A 27,826-nucleotide genomic window follows, 5' to 3' on the forward strand; every position below is an offset into this window, starting at 1 on the left:
GGTTGGTGAATCACCAACACCATGAGTGCTAACACTGTCTTCAATACTCTGCTGAAATAAAAATGTAGACACCCCATGTGGAACGTAGGGTAATGTGTGATCTCACCACTCACCTGCAAATAACTCATTGACCCTGGAAGGCCGAATAAAATCAGCGAAAATATTACCAACATACATAGGTAAATCACTGATAGGGAAAATATATCAACAAGAAAAATCACCAATCAACAAGTAGGCCGTGGCCATCTCATAAGTGCTAGGTGATAAAACTCTGGGCAAGCTGAAAATTCCCTTAGAGCATGCTAAGGATGAATCTGAACTTCCTATTCCACCATAAGTACTCTCACTTATGTCAAAGTCTTTATTAAAGGATGGTTCATCATTAGCTGAAAACTCTGAACTATCCTCACTTGTTGTATCACTAACCATGTCCTCCTGTGAAAATGTACAGCTGCTGTCATAAAAATCAGAATTTTCAGTCTTATCAACTTGCTGATGTATAAAATTTTTCTCAGCAAAGATAGTCTCAAACGGAAAATACGTGATTGAATCACATTTCTTGCCTTCGCATCTACCCACTCTGAATTCCTTCAATGATTTGCGTGATTTCTTGTGTCCTTGAACCACTGTCATCTTCTTCATAAGTGGCTGCTCCACTTGTTTGATTTTCAGCTTCGTGGATGGAATAATGTGTTAAGCTCAATTGAAGACATAGCTCATCTACCTCACTCTCCTTGTCCCTTCCGAATTTTATTGCTAGATCTCTGTCCATTAATAGCTGCAAATACTCAAATTTTATCATTTTCAATGTTTCAAAGATGGTATGTAAAAGAGGACTTGTGACACCACATACATTTCCATGTCTCTCTTCTATCACAATCTTCTGCATGAGATCCTCAACCAAATTAGAAGCTTCATCCATCCTTGTCAACACTTGGATAAGTTTGTCATCTTTGACCAAAAGTATATCTAATAAGTCTAGAAGAGATAATGGTTTTTGACCATCTCCTTCGAACACAAGTGGGCTGTTATCCATAGAATTTTCTGATTTCTCATCACTTAGGGGAACAACAATTTTAGATATATCCTCTAACTCAATGTGTGTTAGATCAACTATCTTGTCCACCTTGCGGTCCCTTTGCTCCTCAAGATTTGACATAATTTCCAGTTTAGTATCGCTATAAAATTTATCCAAGTTAATTTCCATGTCACCAAATAGAATGCTGGTGTTTTCCATGTCTGAATAAGAAGGGGAGTTGCCAATGTTGGCAGTTCGGTCAAAAATTCTATCTGGGCCATCAACATGCTCATTAGAAGGACTAGTGTAAACAACTCCATAGGATATTTCTGTCTCCCTATTACCTGAGCCATTACTAGTGCTACTATCTAGTTGATTAATGCCTTCCTCATGCAAATTCCTGTAACTACCCTCTACAAGAAGATCTTGAGCCAAATCATAGTAGTTATCATACCCGTCTTGTTTTGCAATTCTAGCTGAAAGTCCACATATGCCATGAATGGTAATTCTTTCTAAACCCGTGGAGGGAATTTGTTGTACTCGTCATATATGTTCATTATTTCAGTCCTCATATCGGATTGGAAATTTTGGGATAATTGCTGTTGCGACTTAACAATGTCTTTCTTAACCTTTTTGTAGCCATATATTTGCCCCATTTGCAATTTTGTTAAGCAGTTTGCAACCTTGCAGATAAGATGTTTTAGTTTGTGCACTGATAATAGATAACAGGTAGATTTTGGACTTCAAACTTTAAAACAATTCAATTGAATTACATGAGCCCAAAACCTTGTGAATTGTTGATCGTTGTCAAGAATCGCTCCTTAAGCTTTTCTTTATTTTGATACTCAGGAAGCAGCAGATGATTGAAACAAGTATGAGCAGTGGGTAACCTTTCAGAATTTGAACCACTCTTAGAAATAACGTACCGAAGGTTTGCAAGACCCTTAATAGGAGCGCGATCACTGCCTATTGCAAGGAAAAGCAACTTCTTTTTGTTCTCTTTGTCAAGTGAATGAACAATCTCCCAAAACTCACGGACAATGCGACTTTCCTTTCTATAACTGTCCTAAAAAATCATGTATTTTTCTCCTTAAGCTTAATGTTCCTAACTTCCCCAAAAATGTCACATACTGATACTTGAAAGCTCCTATAGAAGGTTTCCTCAATATCACCATCAAATTGCAAGAGCTGCTTCAAACCCTTTGCAAGACCTAGGTCAAGCTTTAGTAGATTTGTTTCCTTGTTGCATCGCCTACAATAATACTCAACATCTAAACCATTGCTCCACACAACTCCTGTCTAACAAATAATAGCACATTATCCTGTACTATGCTGGGGCGTGATTTTCAACCAATGGGTGACTGAATGCAAGAGATGTAATTTTGACAACGGTTCTTAGACCACTAGTAACATTACTGTTAACACTGAATGTAAATTTTTCTAGATTCTGAGCACTAAAAGCCAACTACTAATGTATTTGATATCAGTTGATATAAAATCTTAGAATAGTTACGCTTGTGCAATTCAATATTCATTGAAACTAATACTTGGAAAACAATAATATGAAGCCAGTCCAATATGAATCATTTTTCTTTCCATACTAATATTCTCTGTCTCAATTATTAATTCAAAATGCTAATTACTGTGGATAGAAATTGTGTTAAACAGTTTCCAGTCATACCCAAACTGCTCAGACCCTATTGAACTGATCTTTAAATAAGTTGTAAGACCAACATACTGGTTATATTATTGAGGGAAATTTAGTCGAACAGTTCCCATGCAACTTACATTTGTTCTATGTCGTTGTAGCACTCTAACAATTACAAACTTATTCAAAATGCAAAACCGTGAGGTAGATTAAGGCACCTGGTATCCGTAGTTGCTTTATGTCATCCCTGGGCATTTAGGTGTTGCGGAAAACGCATGTCTACACGCGCACGAGGTCTATAATGTCGCTGGCAATCAAATAATGGCGGGGTTTAAACCTTGTCGGCCTGCTGCGGTGATTTTCAAAGTGTTTCCTGTGATTTCTTTGAACCTTCGACTCCCACCTTGCTGTCCACGGGATACCTGTCGGGTATGGATTAGCGGCTACCTCCTATTGCAAATGATCCACTTTGAAGGCTGGCACCACCTCACAACCCCTCACTACCTATACTCGCATATGGAAATGCTGTTCGTTCCTTTATCTAGTATGAAATGTCTTGCTGAGTTAGTTAAAAACGCGTGATAACAATGTCGCTAGTTACAACAAACACACGATATTAACACTGCCAAGTTCCACTCTGAAAATAAGCACGCCGACCTTGAATTTTTCCTTCCTCCACAATGGCGATGACCTGCTGGTAATAGACTGAGACGCCTCTGACGTTTGAACTGCCCTTGACAATGCCGACCAACAATTCCGACTACACCAGTCGGTTCTTTTCCATTGAACTGCAAATTAAACAATCTGTAAAATTTCCTTTGGGTGGTATCTCACAGGTGTAGGCATTCAACCTCCCTTTTCTTTATTTTCTAATAAAAGTTCATAGGCTGCCAAGAAAACCAGCTTTGATACCACTGTAGTATCCCCTTCCGGATATTTCACCAAAAAACCGAGATATATATTTGTAGATTTAATTCCGAACATAAAACTAATGTTTGATACAAATTCCAAAACCTTAATCCGATTTGTAACTTGTAGATTTGCATAAAAGGTAACTCAGGAAACTTTGTTTTATTTCACCAATATTCAGAAAGTACATATATAAACGAGGAATTTAACACAAATAACCAAAATGCGTTATTGTATTATACAACAGCAATACAATAACGTGCAACAATTCAAGTGACCCAATTTTATAAACAGAAATGACAGTCAGATTGGCAATGTAGATGAAACCTGAAAAAAGGCTAGGTTCGCGTCCAACCTTCAATTGCTTCTTCAAGGGTTTGCGTCCTAGAAGAAATAACCAGCAACTGTTTCCAGCTCCCAGATTAATATTTGCTTTGAATATTATAATCTTCATATATCCTCCCATGTGGAGTCCATTGTACCTTTATGCCTTTTCCCAATGTGATGCACGCTCTTTTAAGAAATGTGGGATAAAGCACCTTTCTTGTCCTTTAGTCACTTAAGTGAACATAGTAACTTTTTAAAATAAAGTGACAAGTTAAATGACTTTAATAGTCACTTAGTCAAGAAACCATATAATCATCAGGCAATAAAATAGCTGACCAAATAAACTTACATAATCTCATGCAATAGCTTGTTGGAAAACTCTTGGCGAGATGCTTCCAAATCATCATTGAGGTACCGAAAATACTATGCTCTGATTACTTACTAAAAACAATAAGCATCTGGACAACCTGCCAAAACTGCTCTGATGGGTCTGGAACTGGAAATGTCTAGGCCAAATCTCGAATTGAACCCCATAAAGAACCTTTCCACCCCCGAACCTAGGCGAAGTGAGCCGGCCACATAAAATTATAATGTCCTAGAAAAAGGGGACATTACACGAAAACAATGATTTGAGAAAAACCAAATGACTAAAATCTAACAAACACACTCAAAAATGAAGAAAAGGACGTTGAAGTTTTCAAAAATCAAACATAGACTCAACAAACAAAAACTAAAAAGAATTGATGAAAGCCTTCAGTAAAAGGATTCATTATATCAATTGGGGTCGATTGATTGATCAATGTTATCCAATTAAATAATGAACTAACTAAGAGAAAAACAAAACTAAGTTGAAAAAGTTTCATATTGTAACCTACAGTTTGTGGTGACAAAATGCAGAACAACATGCATGTCATTATAGAAACAAGTTATAATATTTTTTATTACTTCTGAAAGACAGTTATGTGAAAGTGGTTGATCTTATGAATTTACAAGTAGAAAAATTACACTGTTTGAATTTATAGAAAATAAAATACGTAGTGTTATGGAAGCAATATCTATAGTCAATCTTAGGATTACACACCCGAATAAAACAATTAAAAGGTTCTGAAATATTTCTGAAAATCCTTTTTCAATATGTCAAATGTCGAATTGTGTGCAGATGGACATGTCAAATTTAAATGAATTTTGTAAGAGTGCAGTTGAGGCAAATAAAATAGTGACATTATGATAAGCCCTTTGATAAGAAGCAAATATAACTATATTTACATGCTCAAAATCAAGTCAATCTTAGTTAATTATCAGGTTCCAAACTATGAAGCATGCCATGTTGGCATAGGAGAACTTCCGTGCCAAAACAAAGGGAAATTTCCGATCTATAGAATGTTCATATTGTTTGCTTCTTTGGCTTTTGATCTCATTTCCAAGATTCAAAGTAAACATGGCTTTTACAATTCAGCTACAAGTGTTAGGTAGTACCCTGGAAATAAGGAATTGCAATTATAGTAAATTCAAAGAGACAAGAACAGTGTCTTTGATTAGTAGATACTATATTATTTAATAATCCACACATTTTTAACTTTGAATGCTAGAAATGACAAGAAAGAGAACTCAATCTTTGGATTTGATTGAAAGAAACGATAAGATAGAGCAAGGAACGAGAAACAATTCAAGTAAGTTAAGTGTGAAACAATGTTACCATGAGATAAGCAAAATCCAAGAGCATACACCAAGAGTTCAACAATGGAGACAAGGATTTATAAGAGGAAAGCAAAGAAAACCCCTTGTGAGTATTATGAATGAAGGCAAATGCCTAGAGAAGAGAGAGAGAGAGTGTTGGAGCAAAATAGCTCAATACAATAACATCAAAATGATGTGTTGAGAAGAAAGAAAGAGGAGCATCTCTTTTAAGGAGATGAGAAAGGAGTTGCATGTGTTTGCATGTGTAACTCCCATTTCTATGAATGCCACATTCATAATAGGTGTGTGCAAAGTGTCACAATCCTCTTAAGGAGGATAAACTAAATTCCTTAATAAAGGAATTATAAAAATGAGTTGTCCTCACATGTGGAATAAAGGACAAATAATGACATGTCCTCCACATGTGTACAATAGGACAAACTACATTTAGGGATCCTTGGAATATCCTAATTAAATACATCCAAGGGAAGATTAATGTTTCTAACACCCCCCCCTTAATCTTTACTTGGGGAGTTTACATCAAAGGGTTGTAAACCCAAATTTTTACAATGAAATTGAAATCTCTCTTTAGAAAGTGGTTTTGTCAAAATCTCAGCCACTTGATGTTCACCTTTACAATAAAGAAGAGTAACTTGCTTCTCTTCAACTTGCTCTCGAATGAAGTGATGTTGAAGTGAAATATGTTTGGTCCTTGCATGAAAAACTGGATTCTTTGCCAAGGCAATAGCACTTTGATTGTCACAATGTAGAGGGGTAGGTGCTTGTTGAGGTAGACCCAAATCTTCAAGAAGTCTTCTAAGCCATAAGGCTTCCTTAGCTGCATTGGTACAACCTTTGTATTCAGCTTTAGTTGAGCAAAGGGAAATAGAGTGTTCTTTTTTACTTTTTCAAGAAATTGCACTTGAACCAACAAAGAAGCAATAACCACAAGTGGATTTCCCATCATTAGGATCTCCACCTAGATCGAAATCAGTATAGCCATGTAAAATAAATTTAGAATTGGCATCATAAAATAATCCCATATTAATAGTTCCTTTAATGTACCTTAAGATTCTTTTAGCAACTTTAAAATGTGTTTGTTGAGGTTTAGACATAAATCTAGAAACTAAACTAACACTATAAGCAATATCAGGTCTAGTAAGTGTTAAATAATTTAAACTTCCTACCAATTGCCTATGAAAAGTTTCATCAACAAAAGGAGTATTCATATTAGCCATTAATTTAGTTCCTAGTTCACATGGAATTGAAACATGGTTAGAATCATTCATTTTAAATTTTTTCTAAAAGATCATGAGCATACTTGCTTTGAGAAAGAAAGATACCCTTAGGAGTTTGGCAAATTTGCATACCTAAGAAGTAATGTAAAATACCTAAATCAGTCATCTGAAATTTCTGTTTAAGTTGAAACTTAATATCAGAAATCAAAACATCTGAAATAGAAGTGAGAATTAGATCATCTACATAAACAATAACAATGATAATATCATCTTCACTATGTTTGATATACAAATTAGAATCATTCTTACTTCTAGAAAAGCCTTGAGACATAAAGAAAGAATTAATTTTAGAATACCATTCTCTAGGTGATTGTTTAAGACCATAAATAGATTTTTTCAATTTGCAAACCAGATTTTCACTACCTTTCTTAACAAATCCAGGAGGTTGAGCCATATAGATTTCTTCATGTAAATCACCATTTAAGAAGGCACTTTTAACATCCATTTGATGAATGGGCCAATTCATTTTAGATGCTAAAGCAAGAACTAATTTGATAGTAGGCATTTTAGCAACAAGAGCAAAGGTTTCATTATAGTCTAATCCTTCAATTTGTGAAAAACCTCTAGCAACTAGTCTAGCCTTAAATTTACTAATTTCATTATTAGCATTCAATTTTGTTTTGTATAACCATTTACATGAAACGATATTCTTGCCATGAGGTAACTTGACTAAGTCCCAAGTTTGACTAGCAATTAAAGAGTCATATTCCTCTTGCATGGCCTTTTGCCAATGAGGTTGAGAGTTAGCTTGATTAAAAGACTTAGGATCATTAGAATTCATAATAGTAGTCATTAAAGCATAATTACAATAATTAATCCTTCTATGTTTAATTCCACCAAATCTAGAAATGTAGTCATTACTTTCATTGATTAAGTTTTGAGCCCATTTAGGTTTATGTTTAGTTGTAATGGAATCATCACTAGAAGAAGAATCATTATCAACAAAAGCATCATTAGTAGCTACTTGAATATCATTATTAGTAGAAGCAGAAATAATAGGTGGTGCTTGAGTTGTAGGGTTAAGAGGAGGAGTAGGGTTAAGAGAAGGAGGTTGGTCCTCCACTAGCACAATTTTAGTGCTATTGAATTCTGCATCATGTGTAGTAGAACAATCATGTACTCCATTTTTTGCAATGCAAACATCTCTAGCAACTTGAACTTTGTTAGTAGTAGAATCATAAACACGATAACCCTTAGTGTTTTCATCATAACCAACAAACATATATGGAGAAGACTTAGCATCTAATTTATGTCTTTTCTGTTTAGGAGTATGAACATAAGCAACAGATCCAAAAATTCGCAAATGATGTAAATCAGGTTTCCTACCAGACCAAGCCTCTTCTGGAGTAATATCCTTGAGAGCTTTGGTAGGAGTCCTATTAAGAATATAAGTTGCACAAAACATGGCTTCAGCCCAAAATTTATAATGCAAATTCTTAGCATGTAACATGCATCTAGCCATTTCAACAATGGTCCGATCCTTTCTTTCCGCCACACCATTTTGTTGTGGTGTATAAGGAATAGTAAGCGCGTGTTTAATTCCACATGATTTCAAATAAGAATGAAAAGAATAATTCACATATTCCTTTCCATTATCAGTTATGAGAATTTTAAGTTTAAAACCAGATTGCCTTTCAACATATAACTGAAATTCAATGAATATATCAAGAACTTGATCCTTGCTATGCAAAAAATAGATCCAAGTTCGTCTAGAAAAATCATCAACAAAGGTAAGTGCATACCGAGAACCTTGGATGGAGTTATTCTCCATGGGGCCGAAAAGGTCACTATGGACAAGGTGCAACTTATGAGTTGCCCGCCATGATTTACCACTTGGAAAGGGCTCCCTATGCATCTTACCACTCATACAACCAGTACAAGCAATCTTAGAAGGAATAATGTGAGGCAAGCCATCAACCATATAGCTTTTGTGCATTAAAGTAATATAATCCGAATTTAAATGGCCAAGTTTTTCATGTCATATATTGAAATCAATGGAAGTATGTAAAGAATATTGTGAACTAGCAAATTCATGGAATTTAAATAAGTTGTCATTATCCATTTTAGCATGAGCAATCACTTGTTTGGTTTGAGGATCTATGACATAACATGTATCTTTATAGAATTCAACTTTATAGTCCTGACATAACTTTGAAACAGAAACCAAATTAGTTTTCAGATCAGGTACATACAATACATCATGCAATTTACCATTAGGAATAGTGACATCACCTAAACCTTCAACTTTACAAGTCTGATTATTAGCTAACTGAATAGGAATGTTAGCAATATCAGGTTGCAGAGAATCAAAAATTTCTTTATGAGAAGTTACATGTTGTGATGCACCACTGTTAACAATTCACTCTAAAGGTCTACAAAGATTAAAGCTACAAGTAAAAGCATGACGAGAATTAGAACCAGTAGAGTTACCTTTTTTATGATTTGATTTTTGATTATGGTTACTGTTGTTCATAGGTTTTTTATCATTTTGCTTTTCAAAACAGTTATTGACAACATGACCATCTTTGCCACAATAAGAACAATGAGGTTTGGAATTTGAATGATTCCTTTGATTATTATTATTATGATTGTTATTATGATGATTGCTATGGTTATTGTTATTATTGTAATATTTGGCATGAGATTTATTATTGAAATTATTATAATTATTATTATAGTGTTTGTTATTATTATTATTAATTATTATTATTTGAATTTCGAGACATAAATGCATGTTCAGTGGATTTAGGAGTACCAAACTGAATTAGCTTAGCTTCTTCCTGTCTTAATAAATTTTGAAAAATAACATAAGTTAACTGAGTAGTTAATGTAGGAATAGCAAGCTGTGCATGAACATTAGTTATAAACTGTTGAAGTTGTCTAGGAAGGCACTTTTTAAGAATAATATGAATTAATCAAATGTCATCTAACTGAACACCTAAAGCAATAAGTTGGCTTTTAATAGAATCAAATTTTAACAAAAATTCATCCATGGTCTTAAAATCTGTATACCTGAGATCTTCAAGTTGATCCTGCAACTGCATTTTGCATGATTCATCTGCACTGTCATATTTGGTTTTTAAAATTGACCAAGCGTCATGGGCTTTAGAACAATGTGCAATTAAAACATATAAATCTGGAATAATTGAAATACCTATTAAACCTAAAGATTCTTCATTTTTAGTTTCCAAGTATCTTTTTCATTTTGAGTAGCTGCTGAACCAGGTTCAACAGAAGGATCAGTGGCTATCTCAAACAAGTGTTTAAAACAAAAAATAAATGAAATGTGTGTATTCTAAGAATGATAATTAGTATGATTAAGTTTTATTTCTGGAATTAAGGTTGGCATTTTTATGGAAAAAAAAATGTCCCCCTTATAGAAAGATGAATTGAAAAATTAACTTGAATTAATTAAATTAAAACTTGCTGAGAGAACTATGATTAAGTGTCTGAAAAAAAAATACAATCTTGCAAAATAAAACGTTAGAATAATGATTTAAATTGAAACAGAATGATAGAACCCTGCAAGCAAATGTTAGAAATAATTATGAATCTGTAACAAAAGAATAATACAGAGACGATAGAAGGACTAAATGATTATTACGTAAAAAAAATATAATTAGCTATAATGATTAAAAAACAGTTATAAGAGGTCAAATGATGAAGTTATAAATTGATTTTATAACTCTATAATGAGACCATTTAATAAATTAAAAATATTAATATTCTTAACAAGACTTAACAATCTTTAATACTATTAAGAAAAAAAACTTTAAAAATAATAATATACTTAAAAAAAAAAATTAACACTCCTTCAAAATACCCGTGCAGAAGGGTTATAAAGACTCTCGGGCCAGAGCGCGAATGCTGAGTTCTGCTCGCACAGCTCGCCGCCCGATGAATGTCCTGCTTGCTCGTCAATGACAAGTAGTGAAGGCCTCGGGGTGTTCCGATAGGCGGACAAAAATGGGGAGATAACCAAGAAGAGTTGGTCTTGGAGCCCCAATTTACATGGCCGCTGTTATGGAATATCTTGCAGCAGAGAACGGGATTGAAGAACAACACAGGGGAATGTGAATACCTACAATGCTTTGAATCTTGAATTGTCAGGAAATAAGGAAAGAAACGACAATTATTGCAAAAAACCGTAATAAAACACTGCACCCAACAACTTCAGACGCTGATATGATTAAGAAAACGTAAACCAATTATTGCAAAACGTCCCAAAAAGGAGAAAAGCGTTATTAAAAAAATGAATTCGTTGTTTGTCCGCTGCCTCTACTTCACTGTCTTTGCGGCGCAACCTCTTTCTCCAAAAGAGATGGCAAGAACAAAGCAGATAGCAAGGAAATCCATAGGAGGAAAGGCTCCTCAAAAGCAGCTGGCAACAAAGGCAGCTCGCAAATCGGCGCCAACAATAGGCGGATTGAAGAAGCCGCACAGATTTAGCCCCGAAACAGTTGCCCTTCGAGAGATCCGCAAGTATCAAAAGAGCACAGAGTTGCTTATTAGGAAGTTGCCATTTCAGCGCCTAGTCAGGGAAATTGCTCAAGATTACAAGACGGATCAGAGGTTCCAGAGATTCGGCGTGCAAAGAAGGGAAATATATATTAGCAAGAATATAAATTTTTTTTAAAAAAAATGGAAAATTAATCACAATTTTTTTTCACTAATCTATTGAGAATTCTAAGTTTATTTTTAACAATCACACTTAGAATAAATTGTTTAATATAATTGAAGAAGATTATTTTAATTAAATGATAAGTAGAATCAATATATAAAATTAAACAAATTGCACAATTTAATATAAGTGCTATCTAATAAATGCTTCTTGTTTTGGCGGCACGCCGTCCAAAACAAGAGCAAAAAAAAATTGATATCTAGATAGGAAAACCCTTTGGCAGCAAGCCTTCCAAAGAGGGTTAGTCAAAATAAAATAATAAATGATGATAAAATAAAACCTGCACACAAAAGATGTTAGAATGAGCAAACAACTACAACACAAACTTCTTCTCTAAAAAAAAAGGTCTCCAATTAAGGTGTGCTCCAATGAATGGCAACCTTCAACACAAAACTAAAAACGAGGATTAGTAACCAAGCTCTGATACCATGAAAGAAACGATAAGATAGAGCAAGGAATGAGAAACAATCCAAGTAAGTTACGTGTGAAACAATGTTACCATGAGATAAGCAAAATCCAAGAGCATACACCAAGAGTTCAACAATGGAGACAAGGATTTATAAGGGGAAAGCAAAGAAAACCCCTTGTGAGTATTATGAATGAAGGCAAATGCCTAGAGAAGAGATAGAGAGAGTGTTGGAGCAAAATAGCTCAATACAATAACATCAAAATGATGTGTAGAGAAGAAAGAAAGAGGAGCATCTCTTTTAAAGAGATGAGAAAGGAGTTGCATGTGTTTGCATGTGTAACTCCCATTTCTATGAATGCCACATTCATAATAGGTGTGTGCAAAGTGTCACAATCCTCTTAAGGAGGATAAACTAAATTCCTTTATAAAGGAATTATAAAAATGAGTTGTCCTCACATGTGGAATAAAGGACAAATAATGACATGTCCTCCACATGTGTACAATAGGACAAACTACATTTAGGGAACTTTGGAATATCCTAATTAAATACATCCAAGGGAAGATTAATGTATCTAACAGATCTGGAAGGAGCAAAATGGCTAAAATGGAGAGGAGTTGAGCAGTGGATTGCTATCTTCACTTCGTCAAGTTCTTAAGGGCCAGTGGTAGCTTCTGTCGTGCCATTGTCAGCCAAGGGGCTAGCAACCATCTTTGAAATTTTTTGCAGATGCTGAACTAATGTGGAGATGTTGAACTAATTCTTCCTTCAACAACATGCAAATCTTGTCAAGAATGACACCACCCACTGTATAAGGACAATACAATGAGCATTCACCCACTATTCTTACTCCAACAAAATAAGCTAAACCAAAATCTCCTACCTCTTTCTGCCTTGTCCATTTCAGTATCATGTGCTTGCCTATATTGACCAAACTTGCACAAATTGACTGATTAAATGAAATCATGAACCTAATACATGTGACTCTTCACATTTCCTAAGTCTTTCCATATTCCAAGGCTAGCTTAGGATATTCCTTTGTCCTGTCTAATCCAAGTAGCCAATGTGACCTTCCACTCTGCTAATTTATTTTGTTTGCTGGTCTACATGTTACCCCAATTTTTTTTTCATTTATAGTTTTACAATCAACAATTACAACATGAGAAAATACCCTTAAGTGTAGGCTCTCGCCTTAGGTGGGCCCCAACATAAAAAACCATTACAATGTTATTATTCAAGGTGCACAACACCTTTCTTGATATTACCATGTCATGTCCTTTGTAGTTAAAAAATGGTGCTTGGTCAATATTAGCCCATTTTATTCTTCAATAGGTTTAATCACAAAAGATTAAGAGGAACGATTAATTTAATAGTTATGTATGTCCAAATATTGTCAATATCAAAAGGATATTTGAATATTAAATTAAATATTTGGAAATTCTTAGTGGGGAGTTGGATTTTGTGCCATAATATGTAGTTTGAATTATTTCTAATTATGACTATCCCACCAAGAGTGCAGTGAGAAATCGAAATATTTCTAATCAGTGATTTTTGAAATGATGATTGAGTGAATGAAGTAATTACAAAGTAGATGAAAGCTCCTTAAATGAGAAATACAAAGACAATGTTTCTAAAGAAACAATTGTTAACTAAGAGTGAAAGAGAAATATCCTAAACTTACTGACTGGATACATTAAATAATTTAAATGACTTAAATATCTTAAATGATACAATAATAATAAAGTATTATTCTAATACCCTCTCATAATGGTCAATTTATTAACTAACCAACCTACAAAAGACAAACTCTATAGTTCACAAATGCATAGGAGGTCGACTCCTCTTTATAATGTTTTATAATATGAGCCTATTTTTGAGACCATGTTTATTGTCCCCATTTTAGCTCACCTTGAGTTGCAGTGTGGATTAGCCTATTAGTGATCCTCGTAGGCTAATTTGTTGGTTAGAGGGTCTCAGTTGGTCGAGCTAGAGGCTATTTTTCCACTCTAGAGGTCAGGGATTTTTTCAGGTTTGCTCTTCATTTGAGTTAGATTGGGTGACTTTTTTGGGAAAGTCAAGAGTTATTGTATTTGGTAGGGCACCTGAATAGTTTGGTAGTAGTATGGAGCTATGGGTATTTCAGCAGAGCTTTCATTTTGAGACATACTATTTATAGTAAGTCAATTATGGTCAGTTGCTATTTGTGGCAAGGCACCGAGGCATCAAGTTTAGGTACTGAACACCTGGAATTGGTGTTGATCATTAGGATGAATTAATAAGCTAGTTATTCATTTTACAATTATTAATTAAATTAAAGCTTATTAAATAGTATGCCAAGTGCCTTTATGTATTATTTTATTACAGTGACCGTGGCGCCTAAGTTTTGGAGAAATTATAATTTGAATTGCAACAAAAGAAAATAAATTAAAAAACCAAGTTATGATTTAAGTAATGGGAGCTGTGAGTTTGAAGCTACCAGGTTGACCTTCGATTGAGAATTATAAAAGGCTTAATTGGTGAAAATAAAGTCATTAATGACTTGTGTACTTGTTTTTGATGGTGTTGCTAAGGAATTGAAACAAGGGTTTCAGTTTATCAGGCTTGAGGAATTGTAAATTTTTCACTGTTATAGCACTTTGAACTGCTTGCAAGATACTAGTGAATTGTACCAATCTATGGCTTCAATCAGAGGCCATGAAAAATCTTACTGGTGATCAATTTTGTAAAAGCATCTCATTGTTTAATCTCAGAAAACATTGAAAAAGTAGGGGTTTGTTGTTAAGAGCTGATCACAGTAGTATATAGGAGCTTTGTTTGATATTACAGGCTTCCGTAGCTTCTATAGGGGGGCAACACTCAATATTTAGGGCCAGCATTGAAAGTTCTAGGTCAACCTTTGAAGATTAGGACATGTTTTGAGTGCAAAGTGCTTCATGTGATAGTTTCTAGCCTTGGTTTGGGTGTTTAAAGCATTTCCAGAAGGCATAGATTTATCTTGGGCTTTCTAATAATACCTGTGAGCAGCTACAAGTTCCGTGCATTAGTTTTAAGCAAATTTATTATGCATTGTATTGTCATTGTGAATTGTCTAGTTTTGAAATAAGAATTTCAGTTTAGAGTTGGTACTAAAATAGGAATTCTGAGTTTATCCAGATGCTGGTCAAGTGTTTCTAGAAAAGTTAGATGTGATGCCTTGAACATCACCATCATGCGATGGATGCCAACTGTTTGGTTTAATGTCTATATCTCTTGTTCAACAAAATTTATGCTCAATATATGTTGTTGTAAAGTTTCTGCAAATTCCTTGAACTGAATATAGATTAAGTTCTGCCCTCTATATCTTCTTAGAACTTGCTGTGAGTAATTTTAGATTATTGCCTTTAACTGGATTAGAAATGCATTTAGTATGAAGGCAGTAATGACTAATGAGCAGACTTGTATTGATCTTGTGTCTCCTTAGACTTCATCCTCACCCTCTATAAGTATAGGAGTCAAGGCACATGTCCTTAGAAAGAACATGTCTCTTCCAAAATTATTTGCCTAACCCTCTAGAAGTCGGCAACTTTTTAAGGATGATTAAGTTTAATCACAAATATACACAATTAAGTTTAGTTTAGTCTTAAACAAACATCCTAAGGATAGGCACCGATTTTATAAAGGAGACAATGCAAACAACTTAGTCCTATATTTATCATGCAATCTCAGATCAAATTGATCTGTTCTCAGATCAGTATGCATTAACAAGTTACAAAATTAACAGTTAGTATGTTCCATGTGTTCCAATATCTTCCATGTGGCAGCATGATGTATTAATGTTCTTAATTAAGTTTGGCAACTGTTTGACGAAATGCCCATGGCACAGAGCTGAAGCTTTAAGAGCAACAATGCAAGGGATATTACAGTGGTAAAGTTAGAATTGATTGGGGTTTTTACATCCTGGTTGGACTTTTGATCAACCATCTACTTTCTATAGAACTGCCATATATGACCAAATTTACCACAAAAATGGCATTTGATGTTTTTGAAGCTTTGGTCAGACTTGTCAAGTCCTTTCTGCTGAGTGGACTGACCTTTGACCTTAACTTGGACATAAATGCCTCTTCCACACTGACTGTGGCATTGCCGCTGACAAAATTTTTTATCCTCTCGACCTGCTGCAATAGTTTATTGCACAACTCATCAAACTCAAGGTCAACATTAGTAGAGGTAATGTTGAGAGTTTCAATGATGTGCTCATAGCATCGTGGTAGGCTTTTTAGTGTGATAGCCACCATATCGTCTTCTTCCATCATAGGATGAATAACTTCTAGCTAATTGCATATATCCTTGATCTGCATAAGATGCACTTGTAGAGACATCTTATCATCCATTATGATTGGGAAAGAACATATTCTTATTAAAGAATGCTTTGCGTTTGTCCAAAAATTAATGGAGATTCTTTAGATGCATCTAAATCTCTGTAACAATCGTGCAAATGGGACTTTTGGAAGCATCTCATCAGTTGCTTTGATGAAGGGTGCTCCCCTTAATACCATAAACCATAACATAAGCAAAGAAACAACAACAAATGCAAGAACAAAATATAGACTTCTTATTTGCAGAATTACAGAATTCACAAGTACAATATGCTAACTGACATGGGCACTTTCATTACAATAATCTGCACAAGTTGCGAACTATCAACCAAAGTTGTTCTAGACAATGTTCGGGCCTTTCTTAAATAAGCAATTTTATGCCACTTGGGAAGGTTCTAGACATTGAAACTTAATACCTAGGGCCGACAGACCCTAACAAAACATATAGAGTCGGCCAAATACATCTTTGACAATTATTTTAGAAATTTCAGGTAGCCCAATTTCGGAAGGCCATAACTCTCGAACCATTGCTCTGACTGGCTATATAACCACTTTTCAGGAATGCTAGCTCTTGATCTACAGTCGTGGAGCTATGCAAGCGCCCTTCTGTCGAGTTTTCGGACCTCATCCGGGCACTCTAAGGCCTCCAACAGTGAGCCTGAAAATATTTTTACAAATTTTTCCACCAAAAATCCACAATAATTTCTCCGATACATAAGTTGGAGCAATGAGATTTTTATGGTAGGCTTATAACTCTAAAATGAACCTTCATCTAGAAAATGAGAACATTCTGAACAAACTAAAAATAGCAAGTTCCCATAAATTAACCACTCTGTCTACTAGTCCTTTTTAAAATAGAAAAGACTGAAAACAAAAATATTTTTAGGTGATGCAAGATTGCTCTTACAATCAGGATGCTCTTGCATCAGACACTCGAGGTAATTTGAGAAGTGATTCCGTCACGTCTCAGTGTTCAGAGGAAAACCAAGATGGTTAACCTCCTCCCTTGCTAGCCATGATGAATCCTCTACTGGCCTCCCTTTCCATTTGACCAGATATTCCTCATAAGTTCTATTCCTTGTACCTTTGCCAACACGACTATCCAATATCTCCTAAATCTCCTTTGTAGTCAAACTAGTTGTTAGAATACTCCACTGCTCTTCTACAACTTCATCTCCATGACCTCCTTCATAATACTCTGTCAAATCTGAAATGTTAAATACTAGTGAAATATTCAATTTAGTAAGCAATTCCACTTCATAAGCATTTCCAGACTCACGCCTTTTTAATATCTTACACGGTCCAAACTTCTTCATCTTCAGATTATTATATGTACCCACCGGAAAATGCTCCTTTCTCAAATGAACCATGACTTCATCTCCAATTTGAAATTCCTTATACCTCCTTTTCACATTTGCCTCAGCCTTATACTATGTATTCATCTTTATGATGTGCTTTTTCACCTCCTCATGGATGTTCTTCAAATGTTCAACAGATTCTTCTACTTCAGCAGTACTTATCTCTCCTTTATCCAGCTGCCTCAATTCAGAAGCATTTCTGGGACTACTCCCATATACAATCTGGAATGATGATTTACTAGTACTCTTGTTGATAGAATTATTATATGCAAATTCTGCCTATGGAAAATTCATATCCCATCCTTTTGGCTTGTCTCCAATCAAACATCTTTGTAAATTTTTCAGACTCCTATTCACAACTTTTGTCTGTCCATTAGTTTGTGGATGATGTGATGAGCTAAACTTCAACTCCGTCTTTAATTTCTTCCACAATGTATACCAGAAATGCTCAACAAATTTGGTATCTCGATCTGAAACTATACTCTTTAGCAGCCCATGTAGTCTCACCACTTCTCTAAAAAACAACTCCACCACATGAACATCACTAGTCTTCTTGCAAGGAATAAAATGTGCCATCTTTGAAAACTTATCAACCACCACAAAAATAGAGTAATGCCCTTGTTGTGTCCGCGATAATCCAAGAACAAAATCTATGCTGACATCCTCCCACGGCTTCTCTGTTATAGGTAATGGTTGATACAATCTTGTATTCTGCTTTACTCCTTTCGCCATCTGACATACTCTGCAACTCTGTACAAACTTCATCACATTTTGCTGCAACTATGGCTAGTAATAATTCTCAACAACCAAAGCTATGGTTTTATCTTTGCCAAAATGTCCAACCAATCCTCCACTATACTTCTCTTTGATGAGATTCTCTCTCATTGAACTTCTGGGAATGCACAACTGATTTCCTTTGAACAAGATACTATTCTGGATCATGAAATGCAACCACTTTGTCCTATCAAGTGTAATAGGTTCGATACAAGCCTTCCACGCTTCACCAAAATTAGGATCATCTGGATACAAAGTACTGAGTTCCTTGAACCCAACCACCTCTATCTGCATTTTTGTCAGCAAAAATTGTCTTTTGCTAAGAGCATCTGCAACTTTGTTAGACTTCCCACTCCTATGATTCAAAACAAATGTATAACTCTGCATAAAGTCAACCCACTTCAAATGCCTTTGGTTTAATTTTCCTTGACTATTTAAATATTGCAAAGCTTGATGATTAGTATACAAAACAAACTCCTTAGGAAGAATATAGTGTCTCCACTTCTTCAATGCTTGAACTATAGCATAAAATTCCTGATCATAAACAAAATATTTTCTTTTTGCATTATTCAACTTCTCACTAAAATAAGCAACAGGTCTGCTTTCTTGGCTCAAAACAGTTCCTATTGCAATACCACTAGCATTACAGTGTACTTGAAACACTTTGTTAAAATTTGGAAATGCTAAAACAAGTTGCCAGTAACTTTCTGTTTCAACAAATTAAAACTCTTATTTGCTCCTACAATCCACTGAAATTCTTTCCTATCCCCTCTCATTGTTTTAGTCAAGGGTCCACAAATACTGCTAAAATCTCTTATGAACTTTCTCTAAAAACGAGCTAGTCCATGAAAAGATCTTATCTCTGTCGCACTCCTTGGAGTAGGCCATTCAAGGATAGCCTTCACTTTCTCTAGGTCCATTTTCAAACCTTCTGCTGAGACTACAAATCCCAAGTACATCAACTCCTTTACAAAACTACACTTTTTCTGATTTATCAACAACTTGTTGATGTCAGTTTTGTACCACTACATAACATATAGCAATTAAATACTTGACATGGAATGTCAAACACTCAATCCCTCTGTTGAAAAGTAAATACTCATGAAGACATGAGAAAAACTCCAATGTTCCTTACACCTATGGATACTAACTTAGTTATATTAATGTGATTTGCTGGTTAATCGTGTAGGCAGCCTTACGTTGTTCATTCAAGGATTGTCGAACTCTCATTGTGATGGTGATGATGTTTGGCCTTTGTAAAGTATGAGCGCCAAATAATGTTGATGGTGATGATGATGGAGGGTATGTCTACCAATGATGCTTCTCCTAACTTCCTTCTCGATTGAACTCCAACTACTACACTACTTGTTGCCTTACTCCTACTCATATGAATGGAAAGATTAGCAAATGGACGGGGATCGAATCTGATGAAAGCTTACCAGTGGCTGTACCTCTATAGATTCAATGATTTATGGGATAAAGACTAGTTTACCATGCAAGGCTTCCTAACAAGCCACTAGGATGCTAGTGGCCTAGTTTTTAGATCCCTATCAAATATCCACTAATATCACCATACAACTATCCATCTACTCTTACTCTTACTTAACAACCTTCTTCAAATAAAATCTACTTTAACAACTTCAATGAAATTTAACTCTAACTATTGGAAGTAGAAACCATGCAATAACACCAAATGTTCTTAATCACCATGCAAGTCACAACAATGATAAAGAGAGGCAATTTTGGTATTATCTTAAGCAACAATTTTCTTCAACCTTTTACAAATAAGAGCAAATAGCCTTATATAAGGGCCAAAATTACAATCAATGGTAGAGATTAAGAGGCAAAATCAATGATCCAGATTGAATCCTAGAAACCTTAATTAGGGTTGCCACCCCATCGGTCAATGAGAAGACGTCACCTCATAAATGGACCAATTAGAAAAAAGAAAAGTGGTAACCAATGAGAAGGCACCAAAATGGTAGCCAATCAGAATCAAACACCTATCCTACCCAAGAAGATGGAGAATTTTCCACTTGGGCTTACATCAAATGATCTTCTAATATAATTCTACCATTTTCTTTCATCTTTTTAGCCAAAGCAATGAACTTGGCTAGCTTGTTGTTGACTTTCTTCATGGGAAGGCAAAGCGTGTGCTTCATCTTGAGCTCAGCTAAAATCATCATGTTGCTCGCTACTTGCAGTGTCTTCTCATGATCCTTCTCATATTCTTTCGTATATCCGATAAAGGCACTGAGAGAGGCAAGGGTGCCCAAATGCTTTTTCTTGATGGCAACCTTCCTCAACTCATCCAATCTTGATCCAAATTTCTGTCTCATTGATGTTCTCCTCTTTGATATCTTCAAAATCAAGTGCAGCCCCAACATCGCTCATCATGGTTGAAATGGAAGTGTCAATGCCTGGGCTGTGCTGTGCAATCTCATTTCATATCTCTTGAAGTATCCTTAATCTGATGGTCAAGGCAACAAACCAAGACTCCACCATACTCATTCCTCCTTCATCTACCAACTTGGCTCTTTCCAAATATCTCTTTGGTAGCTCAATAAATGCTTGTAGCTTGGGAATGGCTAAGTCCTTGACTAGAAGGAAATCCTTCCACTTCCCTTCAAATGTTCTGAATTTGTCTCTAATAGCCACGAATGACCTGAATGTCAAGATAAAGGAAGGCAAGAAATTTTGCCCATCTTGAATTGTATCATGGATCCAATCCTTGACTTCATGCAGTTGAGCCGATATCTCTTCTATATTGCTTTTGTTGTCTTGTGGAAGAGCTATCTGATGCAACTGTTGGAGAGGTTGACAATCTCTCCAATACTTGTTCTCGGCCTCCAACTTTACAATCCTCTTGTTTGCCTTCCTCAATCTTTCTCTAATTGAAAGCATGCCTTCCTGGATCTCCTCACATTCCATGTCATCCGTGATTCTTTCCAAGTTATGTTGTACTATTTCATATTTTTGAGCTACAATCTCATCTACTGCCTTGCTAACCTTTGGTATAGCAATATGAACCTTTCGATGACCCTCATTATCGCTTCTGATTACCTTTGCTGCCGTTTTTGCAATTTGTCTTTGCTTCTTGCTATCATCCTTTTCCACTAACCCTCAAATATCTTCAACTGTTTGGACAATCACCACCTTGCCTCTTGGCATAAGCATTTTCCTTAACCATAGCGGTGCAATACATCTCCCTAAATCTGGATTCGGTTCGACTAGCAAAGCATCACCAATGGCCTCAAGTGCCCGACTTACTTCCACAATATCAATTGGCCTATCCTCTTCTTCACTAGTGACTGTCATATCATCTCCATGTTGGTTCTCCGAGAGAGGAGAGTACTTGGTACTATTGCTGTAACCGTTTGATTTTGAATCAGAGCTCACCTCTATTGTTGCCCCTTGTCCAATTATATTATCCTCTTGGCCTCTAGCCTCAATTCCCTTGACGGTGTTGCATTCAGTCTCTTTGTTAGAGGCTCCTGATGTTCTTTATTTTTCTCAACCTCCAAACTTCTCTTCATGCTCTTAATTGCTCTTTGTTGTTGGCTACTGCTTCCACCTTTCTGTCCAACTGACTCTGTTGGACCTTCGTCTGGTTTCATCTTCTCATAAGTAAGGTGTACCTTTCAACTTTGTAATTGTCTTAACTTTCCGTTGTACCATGACTCGGTGTGTAGATCAACTGTCCTTGTAACTACTTCTAGGGAAGGATCCTGATGATCATCCCAATCCATTGGACTCAACTCTGTTCCATCCACTGTATCATAATCTTCTCTTAGCACATTTTCATCATCTTCCAATTGATCGGGAATATCAAGGCCTCTCCATCTGATTGCCCTCATCATGCCGACTGACAATTTTGAGAAAGCTAGCTTTCTCATATGAAAGTCATCTTGTGCGTTGGCCCAAAAATATTCTATAGTAGGAATATGTTTGAATGTGTTTTCATGAGATGCCTTGATAAGACCATTAAGATCGAACCCTTGTCTTGCTCTATACCATCCTAGATGATACCATTCTAACTCTTTCTCCGCAGTTGCAAAGGCGACAGGATTGGGGCAAGTGTCATTGCCTATTCCAAGGAGGTAATCCCTGTCTCACCCTTAAGTTTCATCATTTTGTCATAATGCTCAAGTTGCCTAGCCAACTCCATCAAAACTACCTTGTCGGGTGGGTACATTGGAAGTCTCTTGGGACAAATTGTACTTCCTGCTACTCTAATATATGTAAATTGTGGAAATTGGATGAACCAACTCTCATGCTTCTTAACTTATGCTTCCGCTTCTGATGAGAGCCTCTTAGTAGGTGTCCCTTGTAATATCCTTACCATCTTCATGGCAAAGGCGTCATAAAACATCTTATAATGTTTGGTGTTGTGCAAATGAAGCTGTGGATAGCACTCATGCACCAAACATTGCCCCAACCCATTGCCGATCACTCTCAAGGCCTTAAGTCCTAGATTTTCATATGGTCTCGCAATCAAATAGAAAAGATAGGACCCCATGTAGAATTGCTTTTGATTTTGCACTGTCCTAAGTTGCAACTCTAAATTTTCGCTTATAATTCTAGCTCAATCAAATTTTCTCTTTCCATTTTTAGTTTCATCAATAAAGTAGTACATTCAGTTCTCGAATTGCATACCTTGAGCTATGCCCATGATTCGACTGAGAGGCATAATAAGATTGCTGCACTCTGATTTGAAATTTGACTTGGTGAGCCTTGATGACCTGGTGACTCCCTTCTTGCCTTCATGTAACCAATTTTGCTTTAGATGAATGAAATAAGCCTCTTGATTATCTTGAAATAACTTAGCCACCTAATCCATCATTACCACTGTCATGCTTTTATATTGGGGAATATTAAATACTTCTTCGACCACTTGTCCGTCGATGTTGGCTAACACTCTTTTCCCTTCATAAAAAATGATGGACTTAGTAACAATATCAAACTGGGATGCACATTCCATTACCAATTCCGTACAAGGCCAGGTAGGAGGGAAAACCACCGTGTGTACAATTATGCTCTTGTAGATCTTTTTTGCCATGGGAGATTGTCCTTCCTTCAATCTGTCCCTCAACTGTACCATGTTTATTGTACCGATATTGGTATCACTTATTCACCTCACTTTCGAGAAGAAGGTTGTCTTAGGTATCATGTCTTCTTTGTCCATTTTGGTATTCGTTCCCTTTGGGTTCTTGCTTGCAGTAACAGCTACCATACTAAACACTTATTTCTACCCCTTCATTCTAAATGATATGGACTACTCTTATCAATCTCCAACCTTCTTTCTATCGATGAAATCTAGCTTATTTTTGCCTCTCCAAGTCTTATCTCTCCATTTATCAATCTCCAAATTTCAACCTAGGGATGAGACTACCACTTATTTCTGCCTCTCCGTTACCTTAGGATGGACTTCATTTATATCTTCCAACTTCAAACCTAGGGTGGTTTAGCTTATTTTTGCCTCTCCAAATGTCCTATCATGAGATTTACACTTATATCTCCCAACTTCAGCCTATCAATGGAAATGATGAAGTGGTGGATGATGAATGCAAGAAGAATATAAGAGAAACGAACCAAGCAAGAACAAAGAATAGAATTCACCTTTAAAACCAATCTTCACCTCTAAAAATGAATAGAATTTTACCTTAAATCTTTCTTTACCAATAATTGGATGATCTTCAACTTCGGATCAGATTTCAGAAATTTCAAGCCTCCTTGCAAATAATGATGCCCTAGCAAAAATGAGAATTTTGACTTCCTTGAAATTACCCACACTTGCCAAAAATCAAACCTTGAATCATATAGCCTCTTCACTAAATAAAATCGCCCAAGCTGGAAACATAAATCACTGCTAAAGATGGAGAAATCAGACCCAACAAAAAAATCGCCCAAGCTGGAAAATATCAAATTTGCACCAAAAATCGCCAAAGGGTAGAAATTCGCTCAAGCAAGAAAGAGAAAATGCTGCCAAGAAATAGGAAATCTACCCCAAAAATCGCTCAAGCAAGAAATTTTCCTCTAGAAGAAAATTGCACATCCAAGGAGGAGGAAAAAGGAACGAGAAAATAAGAGGAGGGGAGCCCCTCTTATACCACACTTTTTGCTTCTCCAAGTGGGCAGACCTGCCTGAAGGGAAAACAAAATTAAATTAGCCTCTTCATTAATGGCCCAAATTTAAATGCAACATTAAAATTACTTAGTTCATAGTGAAATTGACTCATTTAATTGCTAGTTTTGATAAAAAATTACAAAATAAAAACAAGGTAAGCTTAGGAGATGTCAAAATTTTCATTTAATAACGTTTTGGCAATCAAAATATCATTAAAATTGAATTTAGCAAGCCAAAATCAATTTTCAATTACAGATTACCAATTTCCTTTAACATTTTTAAAATCTTCTAGGCAAAATTTCAACCAAATTAATGAGATTTTGCAGTTTAATCTAATTTCAATTTTGCAATATACAATTTTAATTTGTTAAACAAAATATATCCTTTTCCTAGTAGTCAAAATTCAAACTCCAATTTCAATTTCACTATCAAAATTTTCCTTTTTCACTAAAAAATTCAAGATTTTCCAAAATGACTAAATCAAAAAATTTCATTTTAAAAATGTCCAAGCTTATACAGTTATTTCAAATTTTCAAAAAAATTCATCTAAGTCCAAAAAGTTGCAATTTTATCCAGCCAAGTATTCGTTTTAACCATTAAAAAAATGTTGTTTTTGAATTCTTTTTGGCCTAAGAATAAAATTACATGTTCCAAAGAATCAAGTTTCGCACCGGGTGAAAAAATAAACCAAATCAAATCCCCTCTTGGCCCAAAAGCATCCAAGGTGTAAATTTTTCAAATAGAAAACCTCTGGATCACTTCTGAAAAATTTGCTAAGGCAAATGAAAAAAGGGGAGTCCCCAAAAGATTTGGGGAGATGGTGTGAAAACCTCACAACACAACTTTTCTTCCCTTAATTTATCAAACACCTTCCAAATATGGATCAAATGCTCCTCCAATGTCTTTCTAAAGATCAAAATATCATTTAGGTAAACAATGACAAACTTACCCAAAAATTCCTTTAGTACCTCATTCATGAGCCTCATGAAAGTGCTCGGTGCATTGGTTAGCCCAAAAGGCATGACTAGCCACTCGTATAGTTCTTTTGTCTTGAAAGCAGTCTTCCACTCATCACCTTCTTTGATACGAATTTGATGGTACCCGCTCTTTAGATCTATCTTAGTGAAATACTTAGCCCCACTCAAATAGTGCTTCATATCATCCATCCTTGGCAATGGAAATTTATACTTGATTGTGATCTTGTTGATAGTGCGAGAATCTGTGCACATCCTCCATTCTCCATTCTTCTTTGGTGCTAGTACAACTGGTACAACACATGGACTCAGACTCTCTCGAATCAACCCCTTTTACAACAACTCATGAACTTGTCTGTTCGACTCTTCGCTTTCTGCTAGTGTCATTCTATGCGCTACCTTGTTTGACAAACTAGCTTGTGGAACCAAATCCATCTAGTGATTGATCTTCCTCATTGGGGCAATCCATTACGTACATTATGTAATACAATATCAGAAAAGCTCCCAACATATCTGCAACTTTTGCAGGTACCTCCTCTACTTCTTCTTTACTATCTTTTGAAATTATAACAAAACACATATGCTCATGCTTCATACCTCTGAGAAACTCTTTTCCATCAACAAAACATATTCTGGCAGCACTACATACCTTTTCTTCTTTCTCTTTCAATGGCTTCAACTTATGCTTCACTCCATCCTTGGTTAGAGTGTAAGTATTTGCATGCCCATCTTATACAACATGCTTGTCAAACTACCAGGGCCTACCCAACAACATATGACATATGTCCATAGGTATGATGTCACATAGTACCTCATCTTGGTAGCTTCCAATCTTGAACGTCATTGAGCATTGCTCATTGACCATGACCTTGTGGTCATCTTGTACCTAAGCAATACAGTATGGACGCGGGCGTTTCTGCCTCTTTAGTTTAAACTTTGTGACCATCGTTTCTGACACCAGATTGTCAATACTTCCACCATTAATGATCACATCACAACACTTATCTTCACATTTGCACCTTTTGCGAAACAAACTCCTTTGATTAGGTTCATTCTTACCACTTAGCAGGACTCTTCTATTAACTAGGACTTCTCCTCTTTCAGCATCTTTAGAATGTGAGGATTTTACATCTTTGTCAACATGTGCAACTCTGGACTGGCCTTTTGTTCTTCGATCTGTCCTTCCTTGGCATTGGGAACATTCAAATGCTCTATGCCCTTCTTCTCCACAGTGAAAATATTTTCCATGGAAGCCTTCTCTAGATCTTTGTTCTCTGCTTCTTTCTCTCTGATCTCTATTGTTCTGATCATGGAAATGATTGGAATTGTATCCCCTCTAGTTCTGACTGCTACCTCCAACCTCATCCTCGTTTTTCTGATCATCATTACAACTACCATAAGATCGTCTGCCAGATCTTTCACTGCAACCTCTCCCACTATTCTTGTTGTCAAATTTCTTGCTTAGTTCTCCTCCACTCTTAGGGCAAACTGGTATGCCTCCTCAATACTATTCATTCGAACCAAACTCAGCTTGTCCTGAATACTTGACCTAACCCACTTTCTCCTTATCAACTTCTTCATGGTCAGTTCTAATGAGAACTCGATAAAACTCTATGGTATACTCTTGAACAGATTTTCCTGCTTGCGTCAACCCTTGAATTTTCTTCAATAGATCAAGCTCATAATCCATGGGAATGAATTGTCGCTTTAGTTTAGTTATCATCCATTCCCATCTGGTGATTTTGTCCTTTCCTTTTCTATTTTACTCCAACTAAACCTCCTGCCATCAGATCTTCGCATGTCCCTTCAGTTTTGCCTTCGCAAACTTGACTCTATTGGAATCCTCAATATCTTCATACTCAAAGTACTCCTCCAATTCATTGATCCAATCAATTAGCTCCTCTGGGTTAAGGTTTCCTAAAAATGTGAGAACCTCAAACTTAGGTCTTTTTCCAATCTTGGAGATGGCTCTAAAAAGGCTTTTTTCCTCTGGGTTTAGACCTGCCTCTACTTCGACATTTTCTTCTACTTCCTCCTCGTTTTCATCTCTTATGGGACGATTTATTCCATTACGCATTTGTTCTTCCAATGCTTGCATTTGTCTTTGGAGGGCTTTAAAACCCTTAGGTGTAACACGCTCTCTTCATGGAGGCATTTTTGCACTTTTGTTGAAACCCTAATGCAAACTACCTCACAATTGGTGATTTATCGACATGCTCAGCCCAAACCATGCTCTTGGTGCAAACTGCCTCACAGTTGGCGATCTATCCACA

The 27,826-nt window shown here is 35.9% G+C and overlaps 2 protein-coding genes across 3 annotated transcripts in view; both read left to right on the forward strand.

Annotated features, from left to right (window-relative positions):
* Positions 1-27,826, forward strand: part of LOC149572810 (uncharacterized) — a 232,135-nt gene that overhangs the window by 140,290 nt on the left and 64,019 nt on the right. The window lies entirely within an intron of this gene.
* On the forward strand, positions 11,096-11,513 carry LOC149572811 (histone H3.3-like). Its single transcript, XM_089812299.1, has one exon. It carries the CDS (start codon positions 11,130-11,132, stop codon positions 11,511-11,513), a length of 384 nt encoding a protein of 127 aa, XP_089668425.1. The 5' UTR covers positions 11,096-11,129.

The sequence above is a fragment of the Cupressus sempervirens genome, chromosome 2 (genome assembly GCF_028749045.1).
Source record: "Cupressus sempervirens isolate cs-2001-9-10 chromosome 2, ASM2874904v1, whole genome shotgun sequence".
NCBI lineage: Eukaryota > Viridiplantae > Streptophyta > Pinopsida > Cupressales > Cupressaceae > Cupressus > Cupressus sempervirens.